The sequence below is a fragment of the Pogona vitticeps genome, chromosome 4, assembly GCF_051106095.1.
Source record: "Pogona vitticeps strain Pit_001003342236 chromosome 4, PviZW2.1, whole genome shotgun sequence".
Lineage (NCBI taxonomy): Eukaryota > Metazoa > Chordata > Lepidosauria > Squamata > Agamidae > Pogona > Pogona vitticeps.
This window is the reverse complement of record NC_135786.1, coordinates 199,017,424-199,041,767: the sequence shown is the minus strand read 5'-3', so window position 1 is coordinate 199,041,767 and position 24,344 is coordinate 199,017,424. Positions and strand designations below refer to the sequence as shown.

The 24,344-nt window shown below is 41.2% G+C and overlaps 1 protein-coding gene across 1 annotated transcript; it reads left to right on the top strand.

The window, feature by feature from the left end:
* The first annotated feature begins 3,381 nt into the window (after positions 1-3,381).
* GGH (gamma-glutamyl hydrolase) lies at positions 3,382-19,176 on the top strand. The gene is made up of 9 exons (XM_020811690.3): positions 3,382-3,605; positions 8,632-8,746; positions 9,809-9,859; positions 12,102-12,186; positions 12,611-12,749; positions 14,437-14,543; positions 14,638-14,728; positions 16,440-16,577; positions 17,934-19,176. The coding sequence occupies exons 1-9, from the start codon at positions 3,488-3,490 to the stop codon at positions 18,053-18,055; spliced, it is 966 nt and encodes a 321-aa protein (XP_020667349.3). The 5' UTR covers positions 3,382-3,487; the 3' UTR covers positions 18,056-19,176.
* The last annotated feature ends 5,168 nt before the right edge of the window (positions 19,177-24,344 follow it).

Sequence of the window (24,344 nt, the reverse complement as noted above, 5' to 3'; positions counted from 1 at the left end):
TTATGGATGAAAACTGTAAAAAGAGGCTGAATCTAACCCTAGAGTAGACTAATTGAAATCAATGGAGTGAAATTCAGTTGTGATTAACAAGTCCTGTCCACTTCAATGAGTCTACTCAGAAGGACTAATACAGTATTTGCTGGCATATAAGACAACTGGGCATATAAGACGACCCCCCCCCCAACATTTCCACTCAAAATATAAAGTTTGTTATATACTCGCTGTATAAGACTACACCATCTTCCGCACACCTTCCACACATCAAATAAAAGGTGCTATTCATTGCCAGCATTGTACGGCCGCAGCGCAACCGTAGCGCCTCCGGCCTGCCCCTGCATCTCCCTGTGACCGGCACTAGTGCGCAAGTGCGCCTGTGTGAGCTCTGTGTAGACAAAGGGAGGGCCGGAGCGCTGCTGCTTCCTGCCGAGCAGAATGGGCCAGTCACATCAAAAAGGCTGGCACCCCTATCTCGCTGCTGATGCTCGCCGCGGCCGTGCTGGATACCGCGTGGTACTGGACGGTATGTAGAATGAGGTGGGCAGGCATCGGGATGCTATTATGGGCACCGGGCGAGCATCGGAAGGCCACTATGGGCAGCTATGTCTATCTCAACTGAAGTGCACCCGGCGTATAAGATGATCCCCCCCACTTGGAAGCATGTTTTTCAGGGCAAAAAAGTAGTCGTATACGCCGGCAAATACAGCAAATACTGTGTGTAGCACATGCTTTCTAAAAAATTGTTCTTTCTGAGACTCCTCAAATGGAGGTAGTTCTTTTTGTCATCCTTCTGATAATGGCATTTGGCAACAAAGCTTAAGGCAAATATTCATTGTTGGTTGGTTTTTCCAGGATACTGTCATTCTGGCTAGATTAGTATCAAGATAATGAATCTGCTTGAACTGTTTCCTGCTCTGTGCATGCAGGTATATATTGCAACCATTTCAAAGAATGTATTTCACAACTACGTAGCAGCTTGCTAAAGTCTACTCTAAACTGTACCTTTATGTCTTTGCAAGTCTTTATAGAAACAGAGAGAACCTTAAATAGCCCATTTCTTTCTGCACAATCTCCTCTTCAGAGTATGTTTTCCGTCATCAGGCCTTTTCAAAGACTGACAGAGGCCTGTGAATTGAATGTTCATGTGTGGCCCTGCCTTCTTCCTTGCTGCAATGTGTACAAATAGTCACAGAACCATGGAGTTGGAAAGGACCTATAAGACCATTGAGTCAAACCCCCTGCTCAATGCAGCAATCCAAGTTAAGGTACTGTATATCTGACAGATGGCAGTCTAGCTTTTTCTTGAATGTCTCCAGTATTGAACAGCTCATTACCTCCTGAGGTAATTGGTTCCTTTGTTGTACTGCTCTAACAGTTAGGAAGTTTTCCCTAATATTCAGCAAAACCAGAAAGTACTTGATAAGTGAGTGATGGCATTCAGACTGGTAGTAAATATTATTAAAAGCACAGAATGAGGGAGTGGTCAGGCTTTAGGCTTGCAGAATCAAATCCTTATTTACTACAAACTGGATCCAGGAAGAAAAGAGTAGATAACATGTGATGAATTTAGTAACAAGGTGCTCCATAATCCAGAAATCCGTGACCAATACCAGCACCAACCTCACAAGCCCTTTCACCCCAAAGCTATTCCACCATTCCTTGCCAAGGCATTCTTTTTCCAGCAGCTCATTTACAGAAAGGACAAAAAGCTTTTTCAGTTGGTGTTGTTAAAACAACTTGGTTCCAGAGTCCTGATGAAGACTGATGGGGTAGAAAGTTAGCTTCTGTTTATATATATTTTAGTGATCTAATAGCAGTATCACCCACGCTTGCCTTTAGATTGTGTACTGGGACCACATGATTTTCTTTTTTGTTAGACATCTTGTTTGCCAGTTATTGAAGCATAATGCCATTGCAATTCTCTATCCCAAATGCCAGAAAGGATTTGGGAGCAGATGTCAGTAAAGGCTACTCTGTTCTTCATCTATGATTTCAGCTTCCTCCTTCGTATTGCAGATACGGGGCTATTATTTTCCATCTGACATTTTAATTTCCTTTCTTCAAAATGACTACATGGGCAATTAATTCACTGTATGGTCTGCTGCAGGTAGAAATTGATTCATCCTAAAAACAGCAATCAGACATTTTTTGCTGGAGTGAGCCAGGAGCATCTACTTTTTTGGTGAGGGTAGGCTTGCACTGATTTGGTACATTTCCAGCATGTGCAATCACTGGAAACAAACCAAAATCAAGCTTTCCTGATTGTTAATATTGTGAAGTGGCTTAAGAAGAGAGCCACTTCAGGATATTGGCAAATTAAACACTTCCTCCATGGAAGAGCAAAGGAAGTCTTTTGTTTTTTAAAAAAGATTTATTAGGGTGGTACATATTCATTCCATCACTTTAAAAAAAAAGACAAAATGAAAACTTCCTCCTGGAAGCGAGAGGAGGGGACAAAGGGGGCTTTTTGTACATGGATCCTCAACTGGAACTTTAAGAGAAATGCAAACAAATTGACAACAGACTGGCAGGGACCAAATAGAGTCACTAAGATTCCTTGGCCATTTTGAAGCAAGGATCGTGCCAAATGCCATATGAGACCTTCTAGCGACCCTATTTAGCCTGATCCCATTTGCTCCAAAACAGATGTGTAAGAGCACATCTTCTTACTCCATGTCAACAATGTATCCCCTCACTTCCTCGCAAACCTTCCTTTTAGTTATTATTTGGGCTTTTCTGTGCTATACCTAACTTTATCAACAAGCCAGGCTTTTTTTTTAATACACGCTTTTAACTGCTTCATACATTTTCATCGGTCTGCACCGGGACTGACTGCCCATGTGTCATCTATAGGGAGCTAACTCACCCACGCTAAACACACAATAACACATCTGCCAATGTATCTCTCTTAAACCGACCTCTTTATTACATAATGCACACTTTAGGCTTGGGTACATATGCAAAGGCGAACATTCGCAAGACAGGAATCCTTCCTAAACCCGAGCAATCTTTAAACAATCCTCACAACCGCAGTCCGCTTCGCTTCTTATGGTTTATTGTTGCATTTATGACGCAAGCGCTACGCATCGCACCGCGACAGCTCCAGTGCCTAACCAAGAACTTGGCGGGAAGAGCTGGTTCGTCTCCTTGTGATCTCTTCTCCTCCCCGGGGACAGGCGGGTGGACTCCTTCCCAAGTCACTGTCCGTCTTCTCTGTGCGCGGATCCCGACCTCTTCCCTGAAAATTACGTTTGCGGTCGGGACCCATGAGACCCTTCGCGGAGGAAGAACTACACAATGCTCCGAGGAACGATCGTGTCCTTTGCGGGGCTAGCAAGCCGGAGGACTACATTTCCCAGGATGCCTTTGGCGGCTGAGAGGCGCCGCGCGAGGGCAGGGTTTCGGCCCTTCGGCCCGGGGCGAGCGCGCAGCGCTTAAAAGAGGGCAGCCGCGCCGGGCGAGCCTGCGTTCACCGAAGCGACCCGGGGAGATGGCGAGGCTGCTCGGGTGGCGCTGGAAGCTGGGCGCTTGCGCCTTCCTCAGCCTCTTCTGCCCGTCGGTGTTCTCCTTCGTGCTGCCGCGGAGCGAGAATGACAGGCCGATCATTGGTGAGTGGCGGCGCTGTTGGTGCAGCGGCTGGGAATGCATCTCTCAGGGCGCCGGACAGAGGCGTCGGGGACTCTGCGCCTTTCTCAGGCTTGATATAGAAACAGAAACACCAGTTGCCGGGCTGTCCAGGGATAAGGCACCCAGGAGTCTCAGAGCCGATTAATATATCGGGTATTCGCGAAGGCTTTCACGGCCGGGATCTGATGGTTGTTGTGGGTTTTTCGGGCTCTTTGGCCGTGTTCTGAAGGTTGTTCTTCCTAACAACCAATATATCGGGTGTTTTACTTGTGAAACTGGGATTTCATCCAGTACAGTATTTCTTCTTGTTTCCATGTATGTCTGACTTGTCCACGAAAGCTCACATAAAAATGTAATACATTAGTTAGTATTTAAGGTGCCACATGTTTTTGTCTTTGTTTTGTTTTGTTCCTTTGGACTTTGCCTGATTTTTGGGGTGTGTGTGTGTCAATTTTTGCAGATTTAAAAAAAGAGGAGACATTCCCCTTTCTATCCTGTTCAAATGTGAAGATTTCTCACTTTTATGCATCTGCTTGAAGTGCTGCCAGAACTGGGCGAAAACGATTGTTGCATCCAGCGTCTTATTGTAGTCTTGACTCTGCACTGCATCCTACTTCTAAAGATGCTTTCTAATGCTTTGGTTCTTTCACTGAAATCTGTAGCATTTCCTTCCAGGTAAATCTGCTTAGAAGTGTATAGGAGGACTTGCAAAAAGCCACCCCCATCTTAATTTGCACTTAGGGTTGCTCATCTGTCGCAGGGATGAGGATGCGGATTGGTTTGATTTGTGAAACCTCAAACATTGGATCCTTCACACACCTGGATCAGTTTTCAGAGAAGGGACTTTCTGTGTTGTCCACCTCTGCTTGATCCCTGTATTTGCCTTAAACTAAGTCTCAGTGAATTCAATGACATTTACTCCAAGATAAAGACATTTTGATCTGCAGCCCTAGTCTTCAGTCTAATAATTGCACCCTCTTCGGTGATCATAGAGCATTTTGTTTAGCTTGGTATACTAATAGTGGGGCAGAGGAACTCGAGACCAAATTGCTAACATGCGCTGGATTATGGAGAAAGCCAGAGAGTTCCAGAAAAATATTTACTTCGGCTTCATTGACTATGCAAAAGCCTTTGACTGTGTGGACCACAGCAAACTATGGCAAGTCCTTAAAGAAATGGGAGTGCCTAACCACCTCATCTATCTCTTGAGAAATCTATATATGGGACAGGAAGCAACAGTTAGAACTGGATATGGAACAACTGATTGGTTCAAAATTGGGAAAGGAGTAAGACAAGGCTGTATATTGTCCCCCGGCTTATTTAACCTATATGCAGAATACATCATGTTGGAAGGCCGGACTGGAGGAATCCCAAGCTGGAATTAAGATTGCCGGAAGAAATATCAACAACCTCCAATATGCAGATGATACCACTCTGATGGCAGAAAGTGAGGAGGAATTAAAGAACCTTGTAATGAGGGTGAAAGAGGAGAGTGCAAAAAACGGTCTGAAGCTCAACATCAAAAAAACTAAGATCATGGCCACTGGTCCCATCACCTCCTGGTAAATTGAAGGGGAAGATATGGAGGCAGTGACAGACTTTACTTTCTTGGGCTCCATGATCACTGCAGATGGAGACAGCAGCCACGAAATTAAAAGACGCCTGCTTCTTGGGAGGACAGCGATGACAAACCTTGACAGCATCTTAAAAAGCAGAGACATCACCTTGCCAACAAAAGTCCGAATAGTCAAAGCTATGGTTTTTCCTGTAGTGATGTATGGAAGTGAGAGCTGGACAATAAAGAAAGCAGAGCGCCGAAGAATTGATGCCTTTGAATTGTGGTGCTGGAGGAGGCTATTGAGAATCCCCTGGACTGCAAGGAGAACAAACCTATCAATTCTAAAGGAAATCAACCCTGAGTGCTCACTTGAAGGACAGATCCTGAAGCTGAGGCTCTAGTACTTTGGCCATCTCATGAGAAGAGAAGACTCCCTGGAAAAGACCTTGATGTTAGGAAAGTGTGAAGGCAAGAGGAGAAGGGGACGACAGAGGATGTGATTGCTGGACAGCGTCTGCGAAGTAACCAACATGAAATTGACACAACTACGGGAGGCAGTGGAAGACAGGAGGGCCTGGCGTGCTCTGGTCCATGGGGTCACGAAGAGTCGGACACGACTAAACGACTAGACGACTACTAATACTGCAGGTGTGTTGATAGACAACACAGAACAGACTTGCTGGCTTTATTCACTGGCTCTAGCTGAAGTGGAAAGAAAAGTATAGTACATCAAAACGTTTTGAACCAGGCATCATGATTGGAGCAACCTGTTGGTTCTCTCAGTTTATGGATTGGCAGTAGAGATCACCAGGTTGAATCTAGGAATGGTGACTCCTCTGAGAGGAGCATTTTGCCAACACAAAGACGGTGGAGGTGAGTTTTGGCAGTGCATGCTGTACTTTGGAGCTCCTCTGGGGGGGTGCCCTGACCCTCTGAAGTGAGCTTAGCAGAGTTTGATTTCACAGTGTGCCTTCCAAGAGAACAGTCAGCCTGTACTGTATAGCCTTGGGCAAGTCACACAGTCCCAGGGCACCTCCAGAAGAAAGGAATGGTAAACCATTTCTGAGTACTTTATGTCTGGGAATCCTTGCCATAAGTCGGAATTGACTTGATGGCACACAGTTATTATTAAAGGTTGGTTTATTAGACTTATATCCAGCCTCTCCACCATAACTGATGTCCATAAATACTGTGCATAATTTTGAAGAATTCTATCATGCTTTAGCATCACATAAAAAAGACACAATGAATGGAGGGATGTAGGAAAGGAATGTCAGAGTAATAGATTCCCTTAGGTTCAGTGAGTCAAAATAGATAGGACTGCCTTCTTGGATACTGTTGTGAAGAAGCAGAATCTGATCCTCACATTTAATATTGGGAACATAAGGGGCCCAGGGGTGTTTCAGTTCCAACCTCAGCAGTGCTCTTGAACATAACTTTTTTCTCCTCCTGTATAAATGGTTGGCTGCCATGTGCTCCCTGGTGGGAAAAACAACACACACATCACACATTGATAATGCCAGCCATTACCTCCGATACATTGAGTGCCTCTTCTTCTGCCACTTAGGACCACCCCAAGGGTGTGTGAATGCAATATGTGCATCTGTGCCCATGAAATCTGTTGCATTATGTTAGCCTTCTCACCACAATGAAGGTATTTTTTAAAAGAAAATACAGTAAATACATTGGAATCCAAATGCATGTGCTAGAAATTCACATTGTTCCTATGTGAAGTGGCTTTTGTTTATTTTACATCCCACCTTTCTGCTGCAAAAAATGGCACTTCGAGTGGCCAAGGGTAACGAAATTAACACGAGAGCAGTGACAATTAAAAGAGAAAGAGATTAGAAATATAATTTAACAAATATAAGTCTCTATATAAAGAACAGTAGATCAGAACAACAGCTCAGCTTGGAAGCGAAGAGCTTGTTATTGCCTGCTGGTGGAAAAATGCATAGAGGGGACTTTCCAACCTGTTATCAGATACATATATAGCATCAGTAAGGTTTGTGTGTGTGTGTGTGTGCTTGCATAATGTTTTAGATGCTCCTGCTTTTAAGGTTAATATTTGTCCTCTTGCGTCATAGTTTTCACTTTGACATTGAAGGGAGGACAGGAAGAAATACCCAAATTACAACACTTATCTTAGGCTGACGAAATGGCATATTCAGATGTTTCCAGCCTAATGATGCAAGAAGCCACATTAGGCATTTGTATACTTTCCTGGCCAATACAGAAGAATATTTCTGTTACGCAGCTTGAGTAAGACCACTGGAGAGCAGCTTCCAAATCTCTATGAAAGACATGCTTATGCATAGTGACGGACAGGTCAGTAACCACTCCTGTCCATCACAATGAAACCCTGATTTAACAACTAATGGGAGAAGAGAAGAGGCAGAACTAGGAAAATATAAGAAGAATGGAAGACAGTTAGGGATATGAGTTAGAGTTAGGAGGGATATGAGTTAGAGTTAGGGACTTCAGTTAAGGATATTAGAAGCAGTTTAGGCAGATAGGACCAGTCTTGTGTTAGAGAAGAATAGAGAGGTAGAGAACAAGATAAGAAATGAATAAATACCTTGATTAACATGATTATACATAAGCAAATATAAATATCATAAAAGCACAGTTTATTGAATGAATAAAATAAGACCATCCATGATTTACTTTCTATGATTTACTTATAAACACTTAAATAAACATTGTTTTATTGAATAACACTGATTTAAGAGTCATATGTAATAGAGTGAGGACTAAATCCTCTGGTGGCAGCAGGAAAGTGTTGAAAAATAAATGTCATACCCAAAAGTGAACCTGGGTTGTGTGGAAGACCAAACAGGAACTGGGGGTGTGTGACAATGTACAACACAGAACTTCTCTGTTTAGTCATTCTTCAAGAGTGTGTCCTCTATTCTAGCCCTACCTTGTCTGTTATTACTTTCATCATATGTAAACAGCAGTCTAAAGAGGGAGAGGTTTCTTCATGTAAGCCCTTCATGTGTGCAGAACTACTTTTTTTCCAAGTTCTGGATCACATAGAGCAGTGGTCCCCCACCTTTTCTGAACCACGCTTGCAGGTGGGCAGGCTTTACTCGTGGATGGCCGGGGCATGGCATGCTCGTGCACATGCGCAGATGGGCAGGGTGTGCTCATGGGTGCTCTCAGTAGTTTATGTTAATGGATCTTGTCTAGTTATGCATACCAGTTGGATTTAAGCCTATGTGTTTAAATGCATGTGAATGGGCGACATTGCTGAAGGATGGTTATTGTGCTGTTTAGCGAAACCCCATGTTCATTTCTTTTTTCTTGGATTTAAATATTTAGGGAAGAGTAAAATCTACCTGCTATTTTATGAATATCATTATTGCTTTAGGACTTCCTGCTGCTTCATATGGCTAAAAACATTTCATTGGATAATACATGTTCTTTATTTTGTGTGTGTGTTTTAGGAATCGTGGCCCAGGAATCTATCTCCAAAATCTTCAAAAGATTTGGAAGTTCTTATATTGCTGCTTCATATGTAAAGTTTCTTGAATCTGCTGGAGCACGAGTAGTGCCAATAAGGTAAGCTTCTACGGCTGTAGTGCTCCCATTATATTCCAGTCCGCAGAAACTTTATGGAGTTTGAGCTGTGAGAAATTCATTCGTTTTTAAGGTTCTGTGAGGCTTTTGGCCTAAATCCATTTACTAGCCCTATCCATCCATACATACATACCTCCTCACCAAAAGCACCCAAGATGGCTAAAACAGTAGTTAAAAACTAAAACAGTAAGTATACAAATATTAAAAAAGAATTAAGCAAAGAGAAGGCAAGAGGAGAAGGGGACGACAGAGGATGAGATGGTTGGACAGTGTCATCGAAGCAACCAAGATGAATTTGACACAACTACGGGAGGCAGTGGAAGATAGGAGGGCCTGGCGTGCTCTGGTCCATGGGGTCACGAAGAGTCGGACACGACTAGACGACGATATTAGAATGGTACATAAGATCAACCCCTCTCAGACCACCAGTCATTAAGGAGGCTAATGCCTGAAGAGAAAGGTCTTTGCCTGGCTGTGGAAGCTCAGAGGTGTTGATTTACTATTTAGTAGTAGATTCAATGGGTCTAACTGGGGAGTTGGATTTTCACCTTTTTCCTTACATGCTATGTGACACAAAACAGGAACTTGCTCTGATGGGGGAGGCAGTTTAATCAATAGAATGGAAATCTTTGCCATATGCATGGGCTAGCACTTTCTGGAATTCTTGAGTCACAGGGTCTTATTAAATATCTGATAATAAAACCAGATGCAGAAGCTATGTCAATCTAGAATTGGAGAGCCCTGGTTTCCAAGTGACCATAAAGCTCACTGTATGAGCTTGATCTTTCTGACAGCATTTGCTGATAAAATGGGAACATGGAAGAGAAACATGTAGATTACTTGGAGAGGAGGTGGGATATTAATGTGATTAATAAAAATACTTTCCACTGCTAGAAAAATAATTCCCACTCTACAAAATACTTGATCTCCATTTACCTTGTCCCACTGAAAATTGATGTAGCCTTTCAGTTTCTATAGTAAGAACTGTACTAGTTTGAGAAGGTATTTATGCTACAACTTTTTATTTTATTTTCATGGTGACAGATTAAATCGCTCAAATGAAGAGTACGAAAAGATTTTCCATTCTATTAATGGGTAAGTGTACTCGTGAACATTTGTTAGAAATCTGTAACATAAGTGACGTAAAAGGAATGTTAATTATCTGAGATGACAACAAGAAATCAACTTTTAGTTCAGCCATGAGTCTTCCATAATGATCCTAGCAAGTCTTTACTTTTGTAAAACACATGTGAGAATAATTTTTTGCATCAGATAAATATATGTGGTGTTGGGCAATAATCTGCCTCGTATTTCTTGTTACTCTCAGGAAACACTCCACTTATATTTTTGTTTGTGAAAATTAAAATGTTTAAAAGGTGTAAAGTTCTGTGTGATTGAGGGGTGGAGAGTCTTGTTTCTCCTCTAGGCAATTTTCAATCTGCATCTGTAATTTAAGCCTTTTCCCCTCAAAAGTTATTCTTAAAACAAATTAGGTCAATTTAGGTATGTCATACATTTATTCTCCTATTCCCCCCTCCCCCAATCAGAAAATAACTTCTGGTCAAACACTCTCAACTTGACAATGCATGCAGCTTTTAGGATATTCATATTTTTCAGACTCTTCTTTTTCTTTGTGATTATCATCATTGTCCTCATTTTGTGGGAGAGCTTAAGTTTAAAGCATATCTGCAGTTTACTTGTATGGGATGTGTATATAAGGATTGTATGTGGTGTCTTGTAGCAACATAAATATAGCATGGCTCTGGAAAACCTTCATAAACCAGGATAGCTTCAGAAGATGCATTTTTACCTTTTGCATATCAGTAAATCTACAGAGATTTATTTCAGCTAATTTACTTCTCATAGTGCCACCCACACATCATAGCCATGTCATATGGATACTGGGAAAACTTCGGCAACTGAAGAAAAATGTGGATACCACATTAATCCAGTGATTGTCACATAATGATGTAAGAGGCAAATGATGGCATGCACCTACAAATCTTCTAGTTAAGCCCTGTGATTTTTGTTATGTAAAACCCGAAATAGACCACCAGGCAGTAGTAAGAGTCAAACTTATCCTCTCAAAGAAAATGTGTCCATACTTCTTAAATTGTGCAGTACTCTGATATAAAGAAAGCATCACTGTTGTGGATAATTGTAGGTGCAGTGCAGCATTAAAATAAGAAATTCTTAATGTGTTGAAGTAAATTAAATAGAATGGTCAAAGAGACTGATTTGTTTATAGAAACATGTGTTCCATCCTCTTTGATTATGTCTTCACCGTGCTTTTTCCCTACCAAAGGGATATTATCCATTGGAGAGAGGACACAAGAGGGGAAATAAGCAGCCAGCACTCGTTGTTTTTACCATAGATTGCATTGTCACAGAGACAACCTGTATTAGTCTGTTTTGACAGCATCAAAACCAAATGTACTCCGGCACCTTAAAGGCTGACACATTTATTACGTTGTAACCTTTTGTGGGTTACACTCCATTTCTTCAGTGGATGGTAAGCCATTAAATTTCACAGTGAAATAAGATGGTTACAGCTTAAAGGTGCCACAGTGCTTTTCTTTCATGTTGCTGTTCCTGACCATATGTACTTTCTGATGGTTGATTACACAGATATATCAGTGTATGATATTTTTGTTATCTTTCTGACTGTACGAGACTTAATAGTTCTCCTTCGCCTCCTTGTTTTCTTTGTATTCATAGTGTATTTTGTCATTTGAAAAAAAAAGGTACAACAAATTCATTGGAAACAAGGGAGGCTTATGATTCTGATGCCCTCTCTTCTATCATCCCCTCACCTCACATTCTATGATGGCTGTAGCATTGTGTAGGTGTTTGCTTCCAAGTTCAATAGACCTAAACTAGGGAGAGGATGTGGTCATGCACAGGAGCCCTGCTCACAAGATGCCCGCATTGTAGATCTTCACATGTGTACTGCAGAGAGCTGAATGGATGCTCAGCTTGATATGTTTCAAATGTGAGTCATGATTGGGGACCTTGGTTATATGGCAGGTTCTCCCAATATGAGTAGTGTGTACAGCCCACTTTCAGGATCTAGGGGACCTTGACAGTGTGGCTCATGTGAATTCCCACTTTTGTTCATGTCTTGTTGCCGAACACCTGTGTAGGACCTGTCTTCCTTCTGGTAGGAGAAGAATGGTTCAGTTCACCAAATTATATATTACTTAAGCATGTCACCCACCTTTGAGCTTGTATTGCGAATCCACCCACCACTACATTCCAGGTTATCTGTATGACATTTGAATGTGTGGTCAACCTGGCACTTATTGCTGTAAAAAATGTTGAAATTTTGTTTTCTTAGGATTCTTTATCCTGGAGGGGCTGTTAGCCTTGAGACTTCTGAGTTTTCCAGGGTTGCAAAAATATTCTACAATAAAGCATTAGAGGTAAATATTTGGTAAACAGAGTAGCTCAAACTCCATTGTCACAGCTGTCCAGTAGCATGATGGGCCTTTCTTTGCTTCTGGAAAACTCTCCAGAACAGATTTTCAGATGCAATGAGATACAAAAGGGGAGGAGAAATTGCACCCCATCTGTTTTGTCAGTGCAAGAACTCCATTGTATTCTAATCGATGTATTACATAAATAGTATGTGTATAAGTAAGCACAAGAAGGTTATAATGGATTCAAAGGGATATTTATATGAGATCTGCATACATACCTTCCCATGCACTGTATTAAGCAGCAAGTTCTTCTTTAAGTATTTCAAAACCAAAATAGCACACCCTTAAGTAGATTCAGAAAGCTAGTTTGAGATCTATGTATGGTGATCAGTGTACTGAATTTTTTTTCCATAATGTTGTTTTCTAGGCTTATGACTCAGGAGATTATTTTCCAGTGTGGGGCACATGCATGGGACATGAATTGCTCACCTTTCTCACTAGTGGGGAAAACCTACTCACATGGACTAATACAAATGGCTTTTCATTGCCGCTGAATTTTACTCAAGGTAAAAAACTCGTAATTGCTGTTCATAAAACAGTTTGGGGTTCAGCTAAGGTGCAGGGAGGAAGAGGGTATGCCTCATTAAGTCTACAAGGCTAAGTGAAACAACCACTTGGAATTTATTTGAATCCTGATACTGGGAACCAGTGGCACAATCCAGGCACTGGTGCAAAAGTCCTCTCTTCAGCAGTGCGGTCTGGCTAGATAGGATGTGTTTGGAAGAAGGCTGGGGCTGGCACACAGACTGCTGAACGGACAGCTCTGTTGTGCAGAGACCTTCAGGAGACTGGGAGAAAGGGGCAGAACTACTGATGGCTTTTGGCTCCAGAGCATTTCTCTTTCATCAAAACTCATAATTGAGTTGTGTCACCTGTTTCGAGCAGCAGGGGAAGATGTGGATTTATCATGTGTATGATGTCACTTAGTTGTAATGGCAGAAGTACCTGTGACATCACTAGTAGAAGTTGTTGGGTTACTACTCCCATTGGCCTTGACCATTGGCCTTCCTGGCTGTGGTTGATGGGAGCTGGAATCCAACAGTATCTGGAAATTCACGTTTCCCACTCCTAGATTACAGAAGCAGCATTTTCACAGTGCCATTTTAAGAACATCAAAGTAGATGCTATAGATACACGTTTTATTTATTAATTTATCTAAGTTGCCTTAAGCGAAATATATCCAGGTGCTGAGTATTGTATTAAGTTCTAATGTGGTATCTCTAATGGTGACGTTACCAAGGCTGGCCCTGCTTCTTCTGGAGTAGCACCTCACCATTTTCCAGACTGCTGTGTTTTTGAAGGTTCAAATGGTTGTCTTCTCTGTCCCTCCTCATTAGGTGTGTGGAACCTGTGGCCTTCCAGATATTTCTGGGCACCAGTTCCTGTCATCCTTGTCCTTTGGCCATTCTGTTGAGTGTCAGAATCCAGCAACATCTAAGAAATGGGATATAGCTTCTCCCTTCTCTCCTCCATAGCTAGCATTGCAAACTGGATACAACATCATTGGTGTTGGACTTGTATTAAGATGGGCATGATGAAATTGGTGAAAGTCATGAGAGCCATGCACTACTCCAAAGGTCAGAGGCAGCATGGCTCTGAATACCTCTTGGTGGCAAAGAAGTGGAGAAGAAGGCTCACAGCCTCCTTGCAGGCTTCCTAGAGGCATCTGGCTCATCATTGCAGGAAAGGGTGCCATCTCAGATGAGCCATGATCAAGCAGAGCCGATCTAATCGAAGCATGTGTATATAAATCTGGAAATGCCCTGAGCCAAGTCCTGCTGCAGCTGTTCATCCCTGCCATGTCCTCCAGTAAACTCTTAAATCAAAAACACATGAGCCATGGGCATCCCCACATATCCCCTTGTTTTCCTTGAACCTTTTCAGGACGAAAGATTATTTTGTAAACAAATAATAACAGTTGCCATTTGTGGAGACCAACAAGACTGGTGGTTCTTCTCTAACACCAGGTGCAGGGATGTTTACTGCATTTTCTCAAAAGCAGTAAACATTTGTAATGCTTTACAATTATAGTTTGATAACAGACTGAGTGTAGTTGCTGGTGTGTTCACTGCCTCTTACCAATTGTCTTTAGCTTTTGCCTGTTGAGAAGATTACAAATCTTGAACAAACTGGCAGGCATCCTCCGGAGGGTGAGACTGACTCTTCTTGTTTATTTCTTTGTTTTGGAACAAGGTGCTAAGGGGAGCAGGATGTTTAAGCATTTTCCAGATGATGTGTTGCAAGCACTGACTTCTGAGCCTGTCACTTCACACTTTCACTTCTGGAGCCTTTCCGTACAGGTAGCATCATGCTTAACAATACAGTGACAGAAAGTAAAAATGCCCCATTGTTGTAAATAGGTATATATATGAGTAAATTTTTCTTCTCTTTCAGAATTTCACAGAGAACAAGAAATTGAGCAGTTTCTACAAGATCTTGACAACAAATGTTCACAATGACATAGAGTTCATATCAACCATGGAAGGTAATAGAAACTTTTAAATTCTGCAGCCAATGTGTGGCCTCGGCTAAATGGCGGATGAAGCCTAAGCGTTGATGACCCACCAAGGCAATGGAATTTGCCAGAATAGGTTGTCCGTCCCCCTCTGCAGCTTCCTGTATTTTGCTCAAGTCTGTTCTTGAAAGGTTCAGAGACCCTCTATGGTGAATGGGGTAGGGGGCAGGGGTGGAAAGGAAAGTCTTCTTTTGTAGCTTTTGAATATACCCAGCAGCTGAAATCCAGGAGTAGGTCACAACTAGGGTAGACCCATTGAATCAGTGGGGATTTAGTGAGTTAACTCCTCCTCAAGTTCCTTTAACTCAGTGTATGTGCTCTTGTTGTGACTTACGTCTGGGTTTCAGTCAGTGTCTTCTCTTCCTCCTGTTTCCCTTTGTGGACTCATAAGGCTAAATGTATGATCTGAAGTCAAAGTTGAATGGCAAACAGCGCCTCGTCATGGCTTTGTTGGTTCCCACCCCTGCAAGTGGGATCCAGTGAAGTGAAACAGAATAGGAACTCACAGAGTTCAGTCTTGTGTAGGTAGGTGATCTCTGAAAAGTTTTGGGGTGGAAGAACTGTGTCACGGTGACATTTGTTGCTCGGTGTTAAATCTTAAATTTGTGTTTTTGTATAACCTAGGACAGTTACTCCCAATCTTAGGTCCCCCGACATTCTTAGACAATGACTCCCAGAAACCCTTGCCAGCAAAGTCTGGGAAGGCTTCTGGGAGTTGCAGTCCAAGGACATCTAGGAACCTAAGGTTGGGAACCACTGACCTAGAACATGTATATATTACCATTAGTAATGACTTCCTGTGCAGATTACGGAACACTTTATGTTCCAAAGTATGTCCACAGGTGAAGAGAGGTTTCATCAATATGGGACCCTAACTTGGTAATAAAGTACTTTGTACTCATAAAATCCCTGGTTCAATCTCCAGTGTCAACAGGATTTCAGGTGATGGGAAAGACCTCCGCTTGAGACATTGAAAAGTCCTAGTTAATATTGACCTAGACAGACCATGTAAATAGTCTTAAAAGGTAATATTTCTTGTCTTCCCAGGCTTTTTAGTGCACACTTCTAGGAGCTTAGCATATAGCAATAAGCAAATCAGAGTACAGCATCAGCTTGCGTTAATGACAGTAGAAAAAATAGTTCTGCTGTTGCCCTCACTTTCCTTGAACCTGATTCAGTGTAATGGCTAAGAGGGTAGCCAGAATTGGGAATGTTCTGAATTGAGGGTTTCCTCAGTGGACAGACTAAAATGGTACAGAGCTAGCAGCACAAGACCTTTCAGCATTGCCAGCCTTATACATTGGATTCCTCTGTGGAATTGCAGATGGGAAAAGAGCCAACAAGAAGGGGTGGAAGTTGGGCAGAGGCTTGGTGAGCTCCATTTATCTCAAGAGACATAGGTTTTGCACTTCCAGTGTATGTCTGTAAGCACCGTATAAATGTTGGTGATGGTTACAAAGATGGTGGTTTTATCAGAGCTTGAAAATGGAATATTTGAGGGGCAGAAGGGATTGTCTCTTCCAGAGTCCTTTAGCTCAGCATAGCCAAGATGCGAAGTAACCTTTTCAAGTTCTTTATGCAAAGTCCTTCTCTTTTGTGTGAAAATTATGCAGTTGTATGTGGTTTCCAAAGAAACTTGTCTTGGTGGCAGAAATGAATTAAAACTCCTTTTGTGTCCTAGCTTATAAATACCCTGTTTATGGTGTCCAGTGGCATCCAGAGAAAAATCCGTTTGAATGGAAGATCTCACCAGGCATACCACACTCCCAGTCAGCTATCAAAGTAGCATTTTTCACCGCTGACTTCTTTGTCAGTGAAGGTATGGAATTCATGGTTTGTTTGTTGTTTTTGTTTTTAAAGCCATGTTTAACTGACTGTGTTAACATTGTACTTGAAAAGAGAAAAACGTGCATGCTGAGTCACTAGCTTTCTGAGAGCCAAAACATGGCAATAGACAGGTAATAGCGAGTGACCATACAGTAAAGTTTTCTTAGTAAGCAAATTAAGAGATATGTATTCTCAAAGGCTTTCATGGCCAGGATCTGATGGTTGTTGTGGATTTTTCGGGCTCTTTAGCCGTGTTCTGAAGGTTGTTCTTCCTGACGTTTCGCCAGTCTCTGTGACCGGCATCTTCAGAGGACTGGAGTAGGAACTCAGTCCATGCTCTGTCCATCCTCTGAAGATGCCAGCCACAGAGACTGGCAAAATGTCAGGAAGAACAACCTTCAGAACACAGCCAAAGAGCCCAAAAAAACAACCATCAAATTAAGAGATAGTTGTGCCTCCATTAATGTACACATTGTAGAGAGAGCAGTATTGCAAGCTTTTTTTAAATCTGTCCCCTGAAGGGGAGATATTTATTGAAAGCAATTAGAGATGTTTTAGAGATGTCCATTCTTATTTATTACACTTTATCCCATCAATCACGGTGATTAATAAATATCATAAAAAACAAACTGAAGGTAAATGATCTTTTTTTGGGGTTGCTGCCATTGTAATAATCCTCTGGAGCATTTTCCTGTCTGCCATTGTATAGTTAGCGAACCATATACCAAAGCAATAGGTTAAAATACTCTCTATGATACAGCAGTAGAAGATTACCAGCAGGGACTGGTATGCTCCTCAAGACAGTGATCAGGCATCATCTTTATTGGAGCTTTACTGGTTAGGCATCCTTCTGTATGTCACTATCAATTTGTCATATCGTGAAGTTGTGTAAGAAGAGAGCAGGTTCTTAACTGGACTTTTCAAGGAAGAGCAAACCGTTTACTGGCAAATTTACAGCAGGCTGTTGCGGATTAAAGAGGGTCACTTGAGACCTTTATGCCATCTGTATGAGAGGATCACACTAAATGGCGCACTGGACTTCCCAGCAGCTCTGTTCAGCCTGCATCAGCCCATTCCGGTCAGTGTTCTCCAGTCTGGTGCCCTCCGGATGGTTTGGACTGTTGTTTCCACAACTCCACCTTACATAGCCAAGCAGGTGGGATCATGGGAGTTGATGTCCCTAAGATTTAGAGAGCACCAAGTTGAGGAGGGGTGTTTTGCACAGTCTGGGCTCTGGGGTATTTGTTTAGGATTGTGCTCTTTAAAGTGTATGTGACAAAAAAAAATGAGCTGAACACATAGGTGCTGACATCATGGAAGTAATCTGTACTTCTCCAATATTTTGCAGCCCGGAAGAGCAGCCATCGCTTTTTCAGCAAAGAAGACGAGACCAATGCCCTGATTTATAACTTTAACCCTGTATTCACTGGGAAAAACCATTCCTTCGAGCAAGCGTATTTTTTTGATTAAATTTCCAACCAGAAGTATGGCAGTGGAGAGTTTCAAAAATTATGTGTAGTGGGGTCCAGAATCATCTGATGGAATGCATCAAAAAATCAGATCACTTACAGCTGCTTCTGAATTTTCTTTCTTTAAAAAATTTTTTTGCAATCCTTTCTGTAGAATCATACTTTTTTTTTCTGAAATGGCATAATCTGCTAGGCAGGACTCCTGCAACAGCTTCATGGGCGTGAATAGCATTTGTGTAAGAACACTGTAGCAATGCAGTCCATGAAGCTGGCAGCTCCAATCGCTGTTCAGGAGAGAGAGCGAGAGCAGAATTCTTGGTTCCAAGGAAAGTCCAGTCAATACAAATGAGGCAGGAACCGTGCTTGATGGCTTTTCACTTATAGGAAACCTGTGCCCTCCAGCTGTCATTCCCATCATCCTCTACCAGTCCTATGCTATCCGGGAATTATGAATGTTGCCATCCAACAGCATATAGAAAGTAAGGCACTCCGTTGATTTTAGTCTTAACCAGAGTGGGCAAAACATGTCCAAGCACCCACCCACCCCATACACATTATAGGATGGAAGGGCTTTTCCATTAGGGGAAAAATTGTTAAAGAACAAAATATTTTTGGGATGTGTGATTGAGTGTTGGTTCCGTGCAATCCTTGGATCTCTGAGACCATAGTTCTAAACCTTGCAAAGCACACAGATCTGATCCAGCAGGATTGTATACTTGGGGCACTACTGAGACATCTCAAGATCTCATTTGATATGGCAGATAGTATATAAATATATTAATTCATATATTAAATAAAATGTGATTAAATACTAATAGCATACTTATATATGCCAACAATGGGTGCAACATAATATGTGGTGTGGGACATATTCTTTTCCCCCAAAGGAGAAGCATTTCAGGACTGTGTTTAGTTTTATACAACATGTGAGACCATTTCCTTTACATGTATGCAGTATCACTGGGATGTAAAATCTGGAACTACCTGTAAATTATGTTCGTAGATTGGGCTCTGATTGCACTGTTAGCACTTTTTAAATTCTGCAGACCTGCAGACTTCATTGTGCCTAAATGTAGAAATTTTATTTATTTTAAAAAAATAAAGAAGCTTCTTGTCAAGTGACTCAGGAGAAAAGCGTTCATCTGTGATTGAAAAAGACCCTAACGTAATTGTTTCTGCTTATTAAGAACTCTTACTACTAGATGTAAACATAATCAGTCTTTCTAAGATTTCTTCTTCCAAGATTTCTTCTTGGAAGCATGGAAAAGAGTTCTGTGTATGCTGAGTCTCCTACTAGTCTTTAAGAGACGGAGGAGTATTTTTTCCTGACTGTGATTTGTGATAGCATTTTCCTGTAGTTACCATTACAGTTCTTTTATAAGTATTCAGATACAGACGTGCTGGGATCAGATCAGAAGACCTGGACGAGGAAAAGGATATTGTCATGTCTCTTTAGTCTGTTTAACTCAATTCAACCATTCCATCTTTAGGTTTTCAAATATCTCCTTGCATGTAAGCAGGTGCCTTTTCAAAAAACTTTCTTTTATATTGTTAAAAGAAAGTTAAAACAACATAAAACAATTCAATACTTTAAATCCATTTCAAACCATTTGTATTATAACAACATATATTAAAAACAACAACAATCAAGGAGCCTGCACAGTCTATTAAAGACATGATCCTTACTGTATATACTGTCTGGTTTTCAAATATGTTCCTGGGCTGAGGACTGCTTCTTTTACTTTATGAAAAATCATTGAAGAATACATTTTCTTCTTGAGTACCAGATCCTGGCTCTGTATTAGTGGGGAGTTTAATATGGGGGGGGGGGAGAGGATTTCAAGAAAACTGTGTGAATCCAGGATGTAGGAAGGGTTGGGATTGGCAAGTATGTAGAAAGTCATGTACTTGAATCAGTATTCCAGATCATACTCTCAATGAAGCAAATAGCCAGTAGGAGACTCGTTTTTGTTCCCTCACAGCATCTGGCCTTCTTAATCAGGCATAATTTCATATCCAGTTTTGGTCAAAATTCTATTGCTGATTAATGCTTGCCCAAGAGAAAACTCATTAAAGTTTTGGTGGCAAGTTGCCATTGTTTAATAAAGTGCTAGTTCTGTTTCTGATCATGTAATCTGGTGTGTGCCTAGTAATGCAACCAGCGCCTTGTTAACAAGTGACACTTTGCCACCCAGCCTTAAGGTGATTTCCCACATACAGGCATAGCTCTTGGCCTTCATATCAAAGACAATAGAAACAAGTGTATTTCAGGCTGATGGTAGCATGCATGTTGTTGTTGTTGTTTAGTCGTTAAGTCGTGTCCGACTCTTCGTGACCCCATGGACCAGAGCACGCCAGGCCCTCCTGACTTCCAATGCCTCCCTAGCATACATATCAATTTGAATGAATACTTATTTTAAGAAACTACAATTACATGTACTGTATTTTTATATTGATTTGGTTTTACTGGTCTTTGACCATAATAAAGTATTCATTCATATCAATTTGCATATCTGAGATTGATATATAAGGTGGTTGATACATAGGGCAATGTGACCGTGTGTGTCTGGTTCATCATCATCATCATTTACATTGCCAGTTGCATGTTGTTGTGGTTTTCTTCCTGCATGCTCAGGGGCTCTTTTCAATGCGTCCATAATTTCCTTAACTTTTTATAAATATTGTACTTTTCCATGCCTGGCACTAGATGGCTCCCATGAACCATCTCATACTCTTGCACTGTAAGATGCAACCAAAATGTACTTTGGGGGAACCGGCATCCCTACACTTTTCCCCAAAGAGTTTTGATACAATATTGGTTTATTGTTTGTGGCAAGCAAATTTTCTTAATGCTAAAATGACTGAAGAGAATAAAGCAGGAATAGTAGAGAACACTATGGCCAGGATCCAGTGGTGCCATTTGGTATCCCAACACCAGTAGAACTCGGAATTTCTTCTCTTCCCTATCACTGCAAATTCCAGGATTCCAAAAGACCTCTAGAGCAGGTTCTTGAGGAGCACAAGGAGCTGCTGGGGGGGGGGGGGGAGGTTGTGTATTCCCATGGAAGCAGTGGAACTCAACAGATGTTTGTCTCTGGACTCTGGCCAGAAATCTGTAACTCTTAGCAAGGGCTACCACTTAACAAAATATTTTTCAAGACCTATTGAATTTCATTGTTTGGTATACATCTAAACTACCTGCATTTTATTTAATGCCAGTTCTATGAAATCCATTTTAGAACTGTTGGACAGTTTGGTGGTTTAATCTCAAGCCAATATGCATGCCATTGGTCGCTTAAATCATGCTCCCCTTGAAGGAAATGGGATTTAAAGATGTTGCTCATAATTGCTAGAATCATACAAAATATGACCAGTTCTGCATCTAGTTAACGATACAGTGCATGTAGTTTTAACAAGGGGAAAAATATGTGCAACATTGCATTATCTTGAATCTTTATAACCTAAAATTCAGTTGCTAGTCCCAGCTAGAATTTACTCAATTGGTGAGTGGTAGGTCTACTCTTGTGTATGTCCTGTTTGTTCAATGGGTTTACTTTTGTTGGGCCTAACAGTTGGATTTTAGCTAAAGAAATAATCATTTCTTTATCTGCACAATACTAAACCTGCTGAGCCAGGTACGTGACTCTCTAAATGTGAGTTGTGTATGAAAAAAAAAATTAGACTTAGGCTAAGCTTGCCATGAATAGGCAGTAAGAAACTTGTATCAACTCATTGTGCCAAAGGTCAATAGCCTTTTGACTCTAATGAAGTGGGAAGGATGGCAAAAAATTTGAGAGGCTGTGATTTCTCTACCACTCCGTTTGTTGAGACTAAGATATAGTTGTTAAATATGTGGATTTGCCCACATTTCAGAAGCTCATTAGGAAGTTAACAACAATTTCTGTCTGAGTCATAACTACAGTAGGATCCCTGTATCTGTGGAGGATTGGTTCCAAGTCACCCTGCATATGCTGAAAAAGTGGATTATAATGAACACTATTAAAATAGAGAATGCTATACATAACATGGTCTCTGACTCCTGCTAGTGGCCAGTTCTGGTAATGATGTAGAAATGTATATTTCTGAGGTTTTTGTTTTAATATTGTTAATATTTTCAGACCATGGATATGAAAATATACATTTTGTAAGCGAATCAACAGACAATGATCCCATAGATAAGAGGATCCTACTATATTTCAATGTTTGCAAAAAGGGGGACATCACAAATGCTGCCCTTAAGACTCCTTGTTTGTTGTAATTTATATGCCGTACTAAACCTCTGAATATTATGGGTGTGTACATTCATCACTATAATATCTAATACACCACTGAAAACAGCTTAAATTGGTGACTAATTATATGAACAGAAACACAGCCTGTTTCTGTTCATTTAACTACTAGCACCTTGCTAGACAGCAATTTCCTTTTTTTTTCTTGGCTAAGCCTTGATTGGTAAATTATAATTTAGATGCTAAGTCTTCCTAACGAAGGAAGGAAAATTAAAGTCACTTATTGCAGCAATTTTAAATTAGACTGCGCTGCTGAAGAAAGTGAAGCAATTAGATTTTGGGATGTCTCTTTTGCCTAATTAAACATCTGACAAGATGTGCCTAGTGACACACCTCCCCAATCTTCCTTTGTTTTTGGTGGTGTCATTTTTTTTAAAGAACACCTCTTCAAATGCACACCAGCCATCTGTTTGTTACTGATGACTCACCAAGTGTTGCTGTATTACACAAAGCATCCTCACTGCAGTGTATTCAGTGGAAATACACAGAATCCATTTTGCACATTTCCTATGAAACAAATGTAAACACAAACCTATGTTCATAACCACACTATATTGTCAGTCAGTGCCTATTCCCTAAGAAGGGTACCTGGATATATGTTTCGCACATTTGCTAATTAAAACCTTTTTTAAGCCATCACCCTTACAGGCACCAGGACAATAGGACCAAACAAGAAAATATAATTAAACAGTAAAAGTATCAGAACATCGAACAAAGACAAGTTTCAAAAAAAAAACACAACAAATCAAAGAAAACAGGTCAATTAAAATGCCTTGTTAAAAAAGAAGAAAGCTTTTGACCTGACACTGAAACAATTGCAACCTTTGTTATCTGTCATGGGGGAGGGAGTTATTCCATAACTGGAGAAGGCTGTTTCCCTTGGACAGTCCAAGATACTTAGAGTAGAGCTTGTCTTTATTGTATTAACTCACTGGCAGGCTGATGTAGAAAGAGGACTATTGATAAAGATCTTTGGTATGTACCTAACAGTGAAATGTGTGATGTGACACTCAGCGGATGTGGGTACAGGTTATTCATGTGTGCAGGGCAGTAGCTCCTATTACTGATAGCAGCTTGATCAATGCAGGAATGTAGCAGGGAACCATTTGTGAAACCGCTCATCTCACCCTGTAATCATGTTCCGTGCTCATTGTTCCATGCAAATCATCAGAGCAGTGACATTAAATCTAGAATGTAAGTAGCTTCTGGAAACGTTGTAATTTTGTCCTTAAGAACTGAAGCTCATCCACACATGCACTCGGCCTATCTGGTCCTATTTTTTAAAATTTACCTCCCTGGCCCTCAATGTGCTCCAGGAATGATGGAAGGGGAAGGTGTGTTATTCAAGATCAGGTGATCATGTTGGTGCTTGCAGCTGTTGTATCAGTTACCCTTGATGCAATGCCAATCATGCTTATGGGGTCTAATATTTTATTCCACCTCCCCGATTACTCCTTGAAGCACTGGCAACATGCAAACCTTGACTGACAAAAGACAATGGCAAAATACAGAAATGAAAATGCATGATAGTAAGAGTCCTAAAGGGACACCCAGTAGGGTGTAGTGCAGGGGTCTCCAAACTATGGCCCGTGGGATCACATCCAACCTGTCTTGCCTTTTCATCTGGCCTGGTGGGCGGGTGGGATGTGGAGCATACATGATGTGGCCCTCCCGCTGAAAAGTTTTGAGACTCCTGGTGTAGCGGATGGAATGATGGACTAGGACTGCCAAAAAAGGATATTTTGTGGGATTTCCTGCTGCACATCCAAAATAACTTGGCTGGCCTTGTGTACTATGTGCCTCAGGCACCGAAGTATTTTGCACATCCTTTGAAAAATGAATGGGGAATTCTTTTACTGCCAAACAAAAGACCTGTGAGTGTGCTGTGAGATCATACAGGTTTTCAAAAGGAAAATTATTAAAAAAAAAAAAACTTTAAAAATTCAAACAAAATATGCAGGGTTCCCACTTGTATCTTCCTAAGAGTTTGTCTCATGATCA

Bases quoted from the DNA above. Each gene is read 5' to 3' on its own strand.
- GGH (XM_020811690.3), top strand. From the start codon at position 3,488: ATGGCGAGGCTGCTCGGGTGGCGCTGGAAGCTGGGCGCTTGCGCCTTC. The intron at 3,606-8,631 runs GTGAGTGGCGGC...TGTGTGTTTTAG, and splicing joins GAATGACAGGCCGATCATTG to GAATCGTGGCCCAGGAATCT. The intron at 8,747-9,808 runs GTAAGCTTCTAC...TCATGGTGACAG, and splicing joins GCACGAGTAGTGCCAATAAG to ATTAAATCGCTCAAATGAAG.